The sequence below is a fragment of the Sminthopsis crassicaudata genome, chromosome 1 (genome assembly GCF_048593235.1).
Source record: "Sminthopsis crassicaudata isolate SCR6 chromosome 1, ASM4859323v1, whole genome shotgun sequence".
NCBI lineage: Eukaryota > Metazoa > Chordata > Mammalia > Dasyuromorphia > Dasyuridae > Sminthopsis > Sminthopsis crassicaudata.
In genome coordinates, this window is record NC_133617.1 from 738,812,604 (window position 1) to 738,825,797 (window position 13,194).

At 40.4% G+C, this 13,194-nt stretch overlaps 1 protein-coding gene across 1 annotated transcript in view; it reads left to right on the forward strand.

Moving 5' to 3' along the window:
• DNAH12 (dynein axonemal heavy chain 12) overlaps positions 1-13,194 on the forward strand; it is a 125,652-nt gene that overhangs the window by 51,634 nt on the left and 60,824 nt on the right. The window contains 11 exon segments of the mRNA XM_074284299.1: positions 294-434; positions 1,767-1,850; positions 2,945-3,133; positions 4,243-4,362; positions 8,969-9,162; positions 9,781-9,817; positions 9,819-9,878; positions 9,880-9,929; positions 10,638-10,776; positions 11,531-11,697; positions 12,893-13,148. Of these exon segments, the coding sequence (XP_074140400.1) occupies positions 294-434; positions 1,767-1,850; positions 2,945-3,133; positions 4,243-4,362; positions 8,969-9,162; positions 9,781-9,817; positions 9,819-9,878; positions 9,880-9,929; positions 10,638-10,776; positions 11,531-11,697; positions 12,893-13,148 (1,437 nt within the window).

Consider the following 13,194-nt stretch of genomic DNA (forward strand, 5'->3'; position numbering starts at 1 on the left):
GGGGGAGGGTGGAGCATGGTTCTGTGTATACTTTCTCATTCTATGCATTTTTATGAGAGTCATCTCTTCCTTGACTAGCTAATACCAATCTTTCTTAGTGATACAAGCTCAGCTCTGTTCAGTTATCCTGGCTTTATTTTATGGCTTTTCTTTGATTTGTTAAAACTGAAGCAGCTTCTTCTTGACTGTGCCATTTTTGTATCTGTTTTCTCCATAAACCCTCTCCTGAGCAGCTTTCCTGGATCCTGAATTTCCTTAACTTCCCAACTCTTTTCTTCCTTCTTCTCTCGTAGTGGACAGATGGTATTGTTGCCAACACCTTCAGAGAGTTTGCCCTTGCTGAGACCCCGGACCGCAAATGGGTGGTATTTGATGGGCCCATTGATACCCTGTGGATTGAAAGCATGAACACGGTATTGGATGACAACAAAAAGGTAAGTGAGCTGTAGTGAAAGTGGAATTTGGGATTCAAAATAAAACTTTTTTTAAAAAGTAAAGGAACTGCAAAATTGCTCAGGTGAATCAACATATGTACATCAATATATATTTAATTAATGAAATTAATTTAGCTAATTGTAAAGATCTCAGAGGTCATCTCATCCAACCTGACTCCTGCATCTCCACTGTATCTTCTTTTTAATGATTTCCTATTTAAAGTAGCCCTTTCCAGCATCAAGAGTTCTAAATAGAGAACTAAAAGGGACCTCTCAGACCATCTTGTCCAATTCATTCATTTGACAGATGAGGAGCCACCAGAGAGGTGACTTGCCCAAGATCACATAGGGAGCAAACATCACAGGTGGGATTTAAACCCTGGGTCTCTGGCTTCAGAGCCAGTCCATTCTCAGTCTCTGTTGGGCAGTGATACTGATTCATTTTGTGATAAATTTTAACAGTTTAAAATTCCAGCAGGACTTTTAATCTACCGTATATTGATTGATCCAATATTTGATTTCCATGAATTTCCATCCATGAGTTCTATCCCACCCTTTGAGGACCAACAGTCTAAGTCAGCTCTCTCGTGTACTTGGCAATTGTTCCAAAACTTTGTGATGGCTATTATGTTCCCACAGATTTTCTCATCTATAGACTAAGCTTCCCAAGTTTCTTCAGTTGATCCTTGAATGGGGAGGAGGCAGATGTTCCTGAGGCCAAAGGCAATCTATCCACCATGTTGAGCTGAAACTGCCCACTGGCAGGGCTGGGCTGGGAAGGGACATGATTGATAATTTATGGCATTAGAAGAAGGGGGTGATGGATTTAGAGTTTGGAGGGAACCTCAGAGTTCATCTGCTTCAATTCCTGATTTTTCTTCTTCCTTTTTTTTTTTTTTTGTTTTGTTTTCTTTTGTTTTGTTTTGCTGAGGCAATTGGGGTTAAGTGACTTGCCCAGGGTCACACAGCTGGGAAGTGTTAAGTGTCTGAGACCAGATTTGAACTCAAGTCCTCCTGACTTCAGGGCTGGTTCTCTATCCACTGGGTCTTCTAGCTGCCCCAATCCCTGATTTTTTCAGACGAGGAAGCTGAGACTCAGAGCAGGCTCTGGTGATCTGCACAGGATCATGTTGGTATTAGATGGCCGAAAAAGAATTCAGACCCAAGTCCTCAGCCTCCAAATCCTGGTTCTTGCTGCTACCCTGAGACTTGGCTACTTATAGGCATCTTTGGGAAAGGAAAACTAACCTTGTTGGGATAGATAATTTTCTATACACAAGCTGTAAGTTTTTGGATTTTCCTAATTGTCCTTCTTGAAATCCTTGTTTTCAGCTTTGCCTAATGAGTGGGGAGATCATCCAGATGTCTGCTCAGATGAGCCTCATCTTTGAAGCCATGGACCTTTCCCAGGCCTCAGTAAGTTGACAGCTGTAATGGGGGAGTTGAGGATGGCTAGGAGTATTTGTGGTAAAAGGCAGACAGGTAAAAAAGAAGTTCTGAACTTAACAAACACTAAATTATAAACATCCATGATATTTATAAATGTATGTTATATATAAGTAAATAAAAATAAATGGGTGTTTCTAAATATTCAGAAGAATGGAAAAGGGAAGCTTATTCATGGAAGTGGAGATCTTGATTGTGTATAACATGTGTAATATATAATATTATAACATAAATGCATATATTAAGTCCAGCCTTCAGCTGTCAAAGCTGGCCTGCCTCTTTGTGATACTTTCTGGCCTTCATCCTCTTCTCCTTTCTTCATTTAAAATATTGTCTCAATAATCCTTTTTACTTTCCTTCCTTTTTTTTTTTCTTACCCTATTTTTGTTCCTCTTCTCCCTTTTCCACCCACCCCTATTTGAAAAAAAGAAAATGAAGACAACCCCCTTGTAACAAATATGCATAGATGAGCAAAGCATGCTCTCCCCCTTCCCCCCCCCCCCCCACTGACCATGTCTGCATCTGGTTCCCTCCCTTCTTAGTCAGGAGGTGAGGGAAGCACCTTCATCACTGGTCCTTGGAATCATTGCTGCTCATCGCTTTGATCAGGCTTCTTAAGGCTTCCAAAGTAATTGCATAAATTGTTCTGATTCTGCTCCCTTTACTATCCACCCAAGTCTCAGGTTTTTCAGAAATCATTAATTTAGTAATTTCTTATAGTGCAATAACATTCTGTTACACTCTACTTCCCACAAGTGCAAATGATATGCGCTCCCCTGGTTTTTTGTTCTCTGTGATAACAGAGAGAGCTGCTATAAGTAATTTTGTGCATATGGTTCCTTTGATCCATATTTGTTTTGGATCTGTGAGGTATGAACCTTGTAGCGCTAACACTTGGTCAAGGGCGCACCCAATTTGGCTTCCACAGGAAGGTTGGACCAACTACAGTTCCACCAACAATGCATTAGTGCACCCCTTTGCCAGTTGCCTTTTTCCTAGTTTTTTGGTTGTCTTTGCTGTGAAAGAGACAGCTATGAAAGGTAAATTTGCCTCATTCTCTTTAGCCAGCCACTGTCAGTCGCTGTGGTATGATCTACATGGAACCCCTACAGCTAGGCTGGAAGCCTCTCGTTACCTCTTGGTTGAGTTCCCTGAAGGAGCCTCTGGACAGAGATGAACACCAGGCTCTGCTGCAAGAACTCTTTGATTGGTTGACACCTGCGGCTCTACGGGTTCGTCAGAAAAAATGCAAGGTTTGTGGAGTTAGAAACCAAGTTTTAGTGACCCTCATTTCCTTTTTTTTACATTAATATTTCCCAGTACCTTTTTCCCATTCCCAACTCAGAATAGAGCCCTCCTTCATGACAGGAATAGTTGAACAAAACAAAGCAACAGTTTGGCCAAATTTGAAAATGTCTGTTCTGTTCCACCACCCTTAAGCTGATTGATTTTTCATTGGACTTTGACTTCTCATAACACAGGCAAAACTAGCAAAAAGAATGAATCCATTAGGTTATAGGTAGGACTCCCTGCAGCCCAGGTGTGGAGGGTTGTGATGTGAGGTGAAAGGGGTTCCCTCACTGTCAAAACTGTCATGACTAGGCCTGGACTTTGAGTAAGGATGATGAGTTCAAATTCGGCCTCAGACACATGCTGGCTACGGGACCCTGGGCAAAGCATTTGAACTCTTGTCTTTCTCAGTTTCTTTACCTTTAAACTGGGGATAACAATATCACTCACCTTCTAGGTGATTGCGAAGATAAAATGAGACGATAATTGTAAAGGACTTCGCCAACTTTTAAGTGCTAAAGAAATGCTACTCCTTATTACTAATTATCATCATTCTCCTTTAATAAGGATGATGATATTTAGGAGGTGAATTAAGGTCTACAAAGAAATTTAGGGGTTATTTTTCAGATATTATTTCATGTGATCCTTCAACAACTCCGTGAGATAGGTGATATTGTTTTCTCCAGTTTACAGAGGTTAAATGATAGCCCAGCTTCTAGTGAGGGTCTGAGGTGGGACTCAAACCCACATTCTCTTGGCTCCAACAGCTTTCATGTGCTTCCTGTTTTGAGCATGTCCCAAAGGAAGGGGACCAACAGAAGGTACCCCTAGATTTTGTGAACCTAGAGCCATGAGTTTTCTCAGGAGTGAATCCTCTCCCAGTTTGTAGATTCCATGAGTTCATATGTTATTCTTAGACAAGAACATAAAGGTCATTGAGTCATTTGAACATATGAGTGAATGAAAGGCAACTCTGTGAAGCTTCATGGTCCTTGGACTATTTCTACTGAATTACTAACTCTGTGTGACCTTCCAGAGAGGCAAGAATTGACTGTTCTTTGTGGCTCTACAGGAGCTGATTCCCACAAGCAATAGCAACGTCGTCGTGTCTCTCACTCGCCTCTTTGAAATCTTGCTCTCTGAGGTGGCGGCTGAAGACCCCAACAGTAAACACATCCGCATTTGGATCTTGGTTAGTTTTTCTTCCCACTTTCCCTTTTCCCTGGGACCTCCTGCTCTAACAAGAAGAAGCTTTTTTTTTTTAATTTTTTTAAATTATAGCTTATTATTTACAAAACATGGGCAATTTTTCAGCATTGATCATTGCAAAACCTTTTGTTCCAACTTTTTCCCTCTTACCCCCCACCCCTTCCCCCTGATGGCAGGTTAACATTTAAATATGTTAAAGTATAAGTTAAATACAATATATGTATACTTGTCCATACAGTTATTTTGCTGCACAAAAAGAATCGGACTTTGAAATAGTGTACAATTAGCCTGTGAAGGAAATCCAAAATTCAGGCGGACAAAAATAGAGGGATTGGGAATTCTATGTAGTGGTTCATAGTCGTCTCCCAAAGTTCTTTTGCTGGGTGTAGCTGGTTCAGTTTATTTCTGCTCTATTGGAACTGATTTGGTTCATCTCATTGTTGGAGAGGGCCACATCCATCAGAATTGATCATCATACAGTATTGTTGAAGTATATAATGATCTCCTGGTCCTGCTCATTTCACTCAGCATCAGTTCCAGTAAGTCTCTCCAGGCCTAAGAAAAAGCTTTCTTGTATGCTGACTTTAGAGCTTGTCCCAACTTGATCCCAAACTGTCTTTCCTTATACATTGCTTCTCTTGCTCCTAAGTGTCTGTTGCTTATTTTAATAATAATAATACATGTTTATTGATTGATTAAAGGAACTTACAGAGTTTGGGAATCTGAATTCCATATCGTCCAATAGCTTCTGACTGCCTCCAGCTTCTAGTCAGAGGTTTTGGATTGGCCTGTGTGCTCTGAACCCTTCCTTAGTGATGCAAGCACAGTTCTGTTGGTGCTACTCTTCATTGCTTTTTTTTTTTTTTTTCAGTTTAAGTACAAATACTTTCTAGCCCAGAAAACTGGGGAGTTTTTTCCCCAAACTCTAAATGCCACATTTAACAGGCTAACAAGGCTCTATGGGATACATTTTAAATCTTTCTCCCAGAATTATACTTTTAACATTAAGATTGAAATATTAACTAATTGTGTAAATTTTTTCTGGGAAATACATATCCTAGCTCACCTTAAAGGATTTTTATTTCTGTGATTTCAGTCATGTAACGAGCTTTCCTCTTTTGTTGCAAATGGGCAGCTACTTGGTCACTAATAATTTGGGCAGACAAAGGTTAAGACATTTATCTAAGATCTCACAGCCAGGATGGGCCAGAATTGGGTCTTGAACAGGGGTCCTCTGGACTCTTGAGTTTCCTATCCATTATACCTCTCTGCTTCTCTCAATATCTCTTAGGCACTTAACTGTATGTGAGGTACTGTGCTAAGCACTAGGGTTACAAATATGAGCAAACAGAAGTATAGTCCTCCTCAAAGAGTTTACATTCAAATAGGGAAAACACATAAAAGGGAATCTGGGAAGCAGGGGTGGGGGCTGGGAATGTACCTGGAGAGATGCTTGGAGGAGGAGGGATGGCTGCCCCAAGAGAGGCTCAAGGAAGAACCCACCCTCAAGAAAGAAGGCAAGGGCAGAAGGGGCTGCAGGCTGAAGAATGGTGATCTAAGTCCAGAGATCAGGGATTGATTGGTTCCTCTCCCTAAAATGGAGACTCTGGGAAGAAATGGCCAGTAAGTGACTAAGGAATTTCCTGGCCTTTTCACAGGTAGATAAAGGTCTTTTAATTTAAAAAAATACTTTTCACTTGAGAAAGAATGCTCAGGTTTGCTGGGAACCAGAATCTAGGATCAAACTCCTGGTTTTCAAGTTTTTCTACATTGAACCCCAGAGGGTCATCCTTTTTGAGCAGTAATGGTGGTCAGATGCTGGTTTTTTTTTAAACCTAATTGGTCTCATTTTGGCAATTTGAAGAGTTTTTTCTTTCTCACAGTCATTTTGAAATCTGCTGAGTAATAGAAGAGGCCTTTGGATTCAGAGCCAGTCTATTTTGGTGACCACAAAGGGAAGCAGTTGACGAGATTAGCTAGATGGTTTATTGGCCTGCGGAAGAATTAGGGATCATTGGGATGAAACTGGTCAGAATAGGGACAGGATTGGAAGTCTAGTTAGTCTGGCAGGGTTTGACTGGTTGACCAGATCTTGGCAGGGTAAGAAAGTCTGGGCAAGAGAGGGTCAGTATAGGTGACCTTAGCAAATAGTATCAAAGGATACCGTCAGTGAAAAGGTACTTTAGAGACCACTTAGCAAACCCCTCATTTTGCAGATAAAAAACTGAGGTCCAGGGAGGTGATATCTAAGATTAATCTAAGATTAAGCATCAGAGGTGGAATTTGTGCCAGCTGTAACTCTTGCATAAGAACTGATTGTTAAATTTTCAGTGAGTCAGGGAATCCTAAGCTTATGACATTAAAAAAATTAGTTTTAATTTATGGGATAAAGCAAGCATTTCTATAACAAGAACAATAAAAAAGATACTTGCCCATTAAACAGCAAATCTACTAAGCACAATTTATGTTTGCTTGCAAATATACAACAAAATGATCATGTAAATATTAACTTCTAAGGGTATTTAGCATAACTAGTCCCCCAAAAATAACAGGGACAGGGGAAGAAAGGGACAAAAGCAAATGAGTCTAGTTGCCCTGGTGTTCAAAGAGAACTCTTTAGTGACCTCAAAGGGCAGTGTCATATAAAAAAAAAGAAGGAAAATTATAGGTTTATCTCAAAGGGTTATAAAATTATGCAAGGACTAAAGGAGATCATCCAGAGAAGTGATTCTATCTGTGCTGGCCATTATTTATTAGCTAGAGTGGTGATGAACGGTGTAGTTCCAGTTGTGCTTGTGGTGGGTTCTGAAGTAGGATGAGGAACAGCTGCCCGAGGCTGTGTCTGAAGGAATACTCCAGAGACCCATTAAGGAATAGAGAATTGAAGCATTCTGTCTCCTGGAAATTTTAAGTATCTCAGTTATCGGTTACTTACATTACTGCATCTAGAATAAGAAAGTAATTGAAAGGGGAAAATTTTTTGTATTAAATTTCTCTGATAAGAGTCTGCTATCTAAGAAACAAATAATAAATAAATAAACAAGGCTTAATAGCTATTTGGTCAAAGAATATGAACAAATAGTTCTCAAAAGAAGAATTGCAAAGTATTTGTCAAATAATGCTGCAAACCACTAACAAGAGAAATGTATAAGAGATATAATATAAAAATAAATAAAACAACTCTTAAGGTTTCTCTTCATACCCTGCAAAATGGCAAAAATAACAAAAAAATGTGTCATGATAGGAATTTAAGAAAAGGATAAACAGAGGCAGATCATCACACAAAACAGCATTTTTTTTTTTAGCAGGGACATGCTACTTGTCCATAAATGATCGATGAATTGCTTCCATTTATGCCAAAGATCCCAAGAAAAATTCCCCTTTTATGGGTTTTGGGAAATACAGAATAAAGAACAGAACGGAGTAGATGACATTGTGAGATTAAAGGCAATATGATTATTTACAGAGCTGAGCCACAGGAAACAACATGATTGGTTGGAATTTTGATAACAGAGACCCCCACCACTCCTCCCTTGAGATTGAGATTAAGAAGTTGTCTGAGTTTGGGTACAAGATATTGGCTGAGACTTTTGGACAGCAATCCAGATAGTCTTGAAGGTTAGCTTAGTGTAATAAAGAGATCAGAGCCAACTCCCTTTCTGTTCATGTTATATTCCCCAAAGTTAGCAACTTTCCTTGAAGCAAGAAAGCTGGATTTTAAAACTTAATCCAATATGGGCCTGTTGAATTTTGATCTAAGTTCAGAAACAAAAGAATAATGACAAAATAGAATCAATAAGGAAATGAGACAGGATCAATCTTAATCTTCCCAAATGGCAACAGTTAATGTTGGAGAGGTTAGAGAATTATAGACATACTAATGTACTGTTATGATAGAAACCATTTTGGAAAATAATTTGTAATTATGCAAATAAAGTGACCCAAATATTCCTAGCCTGTGAACCAAAGACTCCATTACTGGGCTTCTACTTCCAAGGAAGCCATGTTGAGGAAAGAGTTCCCATATACTCTAAAATATTAATAGCAGTAGTTTTTGTGATTGCTAACAATTGGAAACAGAGTGGATGTCTAAAAATTGAGGAAAGGCTAATAAACAAATAGTGATAAATGAAAGTAATGGAATATCACAGGCTGTCTAAGAAATGATATATACAACGAATGCGGGGAGCCTGGAAAGATCTTTGTGAACTGATGCAGAATGAAATAAGCAGAATCAAGGAAAAATATATAATGACTACAACAATACAAATAGAATAGTCACATACCCCCAAATCAAAAGTAAATGTAACAAAAGTGGAACGATCCAGCAGGACTTGATTGAGGATATGAGAAATTACTCACAATCTTCCCCATCATGGAGATGTGAGGTCCAAAGTAGTCACACATGCTATATGTTTTTGGACTTTCTCAGTGTATCAGTTGTGCTGATTTTTTTTTTCCTCTCCAAAAATATTATTTGTCATGGGGAAGCCTCTTGGGGAGGAGAAAGGGAGGAATACTTGGAATAATGATGGTGATGAATGGAAAACTCATTTTAAAAATAGTAAATTTTCTTTTTGTCAAAACAGGCCTGCTTTATATTCTCTTTGATTTGGTCCATTGGGGCAAGCTGTGACTCAAATGGACGTATCGTCTTTGATAGTTTTGTCCGAGAAATTATAACAGGGAAAGATCAAGAACACCCAGTACCACCTTTGGTGGGCAAATGGGAATGCAACTTTGATGACAGAGGCCTGGTCTATGACTATACGTATGAGGTATGGCATTATCTGCATGGGAGGTTGGGTGCTAAAGCTGGTCCCAGGTGGAGAGCCCCTCGAGCCCTGGAGTCTAGAACTTTGGCCAGTGGCTTAATACAGAATGAATAAGAGTTGAGATGCCAGAGGACAGTATAAGGACGCACAGGGGAGAGCAAGACAGAATCATTTGAGAGATATAGCAAAGTGATCCCATTTCAGGGAGGGGAAAGACTGGTGAGAAAAGAGGCAGGAGGCAGAGGGAACTCTGATTTGGGGGGGTTCTTATCTGGTATTGAGGAAGCAGGGAGCCTGGATTTGGATACTGGTGCCTGACTTAGGGACAGGGCAACACCTGGAGAAAAGAGGCCTGTTAGAGGTCTGAAATGAAAGAGACTGGATTAATTTTCATCATTGGACTCTATTAAAAGTTTTGTGGCACTTGTTTAGCCATAAAGTAAAATAATCCAAAAGACATATAATGTGTGTGTGTGTGTGTGTGTGTGTGTGTGTGTGTGTGTGTGTGTATGAAGTGTTCCAAAGCAAACAGGATCATTCAAAAAGTAAATGATGAAGAACTACATTAAATCCATCGATTTAACAATATGTAAAATTTTATTTATTTATTTTTTTGTAGTTGAAAGAACCGAGGCCGGTGAGGTCCACTGGAATGAATTAATTAAAATCTACTTCTTTAGGAGACAAGAAAACCAAGATTCAAGAAATTATCGTTCCTACAATGGGACACCATTAGATATACTTTTTTAATGGATTTATGTCTTACCTATCAGAAGTAAGCAATTCTCTTATGCTCCAACTTTGTAAATATAATCTTTCATTTCCTGGGAATTTTTATTGCTAAAAGGAACTTGAAAGTCATTTTGTCCAGGAATTTTTCATCTTTTTTTTGGTTTCATGGACTTGTGGGCAGTCTGGTGAAGTGTCCTGACTCCTTTTCTTGTAACAATGTATAAAACAAAATACATAGGATTACAAAACAAAATATACTGAAATATAGTTAATTATTGAAACATTTAAAGAATTCATGGACCTCAAGAAATTTTGGCTTTAGTCAAAGTTCTTCATATTTAAGTCAGAAAAATTGAGACGGTGAGCTACAGGTTATACAGTCTGCTGAGGATCTTGTCATTTTAAAGGGGAGCATCAACTTAAACTAAAGTGTCCTTAACACTATAGAGCTCCAGAACTAGATGGGATTTTAGGGGGTCATCTTCTCATCCATGTTCCTTATTTTTGGGGTGAGGAAATTAAGACCTAGGTGGTGACTGGATTTGCTCACGGTCCAATATTGCTGGGAGCAGAGAGAGGATTTTAACCCAGTTCTTCAGTCCCCAAACACTGTGTCTTTTCATTGTATACGCATAACTATCTTTTCAGAAGACTCCAGTTTCTGTTAACTCACAACAAAGGAGTCTTTCTCCTGTATTTTCCCTTTTAACTGATTTACTTATATCTTATTTTTTTCCTTTTAAATATAAAGGCCACTGCTTTTCGTGGGTCCGACAGGTACTGGGAAATCAGTCTATGTGAAGGATAAACTCATGCATCATTTGAACAGGGATCAATATTTTCCATTCTTTGTTAATTTCTCGGCAAGGACCAGCGCCAATCAGGTTCAGGTCAGATTAAAATCAGTAAAATGTATGTTGTTATTCTCTCTTTATTTAAATAACTTTTTTATCAAGTAAGATTAACTTTCCATTGTCTGGTGCAGGGTTTCTTAAAGTTTTTCCACTTGCAACCCCTTTTTGTCCAAGAAATTTTGATGTGGCGATGAGGTATTTTGGGCAGCATTGGTGCAAAGTGCACATGTTGTGTGTTCAAGACTGTGGTGAAGTTGTGCTCCATGCAACAGGGGCAAGAACTGCCAGAAACATCTTGGATTTATTGTGCGTTGGATTTTAAATGAATTTTTGGTCATTGCATTCAGAAACCTTTGATGGTTGCCAATTTTTCATGACCCCACATTCAGTTGTGTGACCCCATATAGGGGTGACCACTCACAATTTAAGAAAGCTTTAGTTTAGCTATTTTATCTTTTATATATTTTCTGAGGCTGGGGTTAAGTGACTTGCCCAGGGTCACACAGCCAGGAAGTGTTAAGTGTCTGAGGTCATATTTGAACTCGGGTCCTCCTGACTTCAGGGCTGGTGCTCTATCCACTGCGCCACCTAGCTGCTCCTAGTCTAGTTATTTTTGTTCTGATGTTATCTGACCTTTTGTGCTGTCAGCATCATTAAGAAGCAGTGGATGTCCATTATTGTCAGGGTTATTAGGAACTAAAGGATGAATCAAGACTGCTTTTTAATGGAAGTAATAATTAATAATACTATGTCCATATTCAATTCATCTACGGTTTCTTCTGCATCTTAGAACATTATCATGGCAAGGTTGGACAAGAGGCGCAAAGGAGTGTTTGGCCCTCCCATGGGCAAAAAGTGCGTGATATTTATAGATGACATGAATATGCCGGCCCTGGAGAAATATGGAGCTCAACCACCTATTGAACTGTTACGCCAATTTTTCGACTATGGAAATTGGTAATTATTCAAGTGAGGTCATGGTGGGACAGGGGCAGCCAGGTAGCCCAGTGGGTAGGGAGCTGGGCTCATGGTCAAGAAGGCCCAAGCCCAGCAGAGGCAGGCCAGGCTAGTCTGGCTTCCAAGGCCCTTCTCACTCCAGCAGCCCGATTTTCCACGTCCTCACCCTGAGTGAAGGGCCCAGGATGTGTAAGAGTGGTGAGAGTCTCCTGTGACACTGGGTTGATTGCCTCATCATTTCCTACTCAGAATCTCCTTCCTGCAGTTTTCTCTCCAGCACAGAGTGCACTCGTATTATTCTCTGTCCCTCCTTTTTTATCCCTCTCCATCAAGGGCACACTTTGTTTTATTCCCCCCTTTTTATCCTTCCCACTCAGTTTTTAGAGAGAGCAAGGAGCCCCAAATTTGGAATCATGAGACCTGAGTTCACGTCTTAGCTTTGACGGAATCTTGGGCAAGTCTTTCATTTCTTTGTGCCTCAGTTTTCCTCATCTGTCAAATGAGGAGGCTAACCCAGATAGTCCCTGAAACCCTCCTGACTCAGGCTACAAGTGTCCTGCGTTGATAAGGGCGCTTTTGGATGGAGGAAGCCAGGGCTATTCCAGTCGGGGATGAATTTCCCTTCTTGGCCACTAGGTTGTGAACCATGGGGAGTCTTTCAGTCATTGTTCAGTCAGTGGGACCCCATTTGAGGTTTTCTTGGCAAAGATATTGGAAGAGTTCGCCATTTTCTGCTCCATCTCATTGAAGGGTTGAGGACATCGAAGCCCTGGGCTTCCTCACCACCTCCGATCGCCTGCCCTGATCACTGGGTAATTCTGGCCCAGCTCTGAGGAGGCAGTGTGGCAGGGTGGGTAGGGCACTGGACATGGGTCAGGTAGGGCTGGTTTCAGATTCTTCCTCAGACACTTAGTAGCTGTGTGACCGCGTCACTTAATCTCAGCCTGATTCTGTAAAATGCAGGCAACAATAGTACTCACTCTCGGAGAGTTGAGATCATGTGGAACACTTTGCACTGCCATATACATCTAGCCTCTTATTATAATTATCTTTTGTCAGAGTCTGTGTCCTTTGGGGGCTGTTTGAGAGGTGGGTCTGCTGTTCTGTAAGACAGGGACAATCAGAGAGATGTTTTGGGGGCAGCCCTGACTGTTTAGAATTACGGTGAGTTTTGAAATCTGTGTGTGATTTGAAGGTACGACTTGAAGGACACGACTAAAATTGTGCTGATGGACATCCAGCTGATTGCCGCCATGGGCCCACCAGGTGGGGGGAGGAATCCTGTCACTCCGAGATTCATCCGCCATTTCAACATCTGTACAATTAACACCTTCAGTGATGAAACCATGGTCAGGATCTTCTCCGCCATTGTTGCTTTCTACCTGAGGACTCGCGATTTCACACCAGAGTACTTTGCTCTTGGAAACCAAATTGTCAATGGGACTATGGAGGTGAGTGACCTGGGCTGCGTTAGGACCTTTGGGGCAGACTGGACTC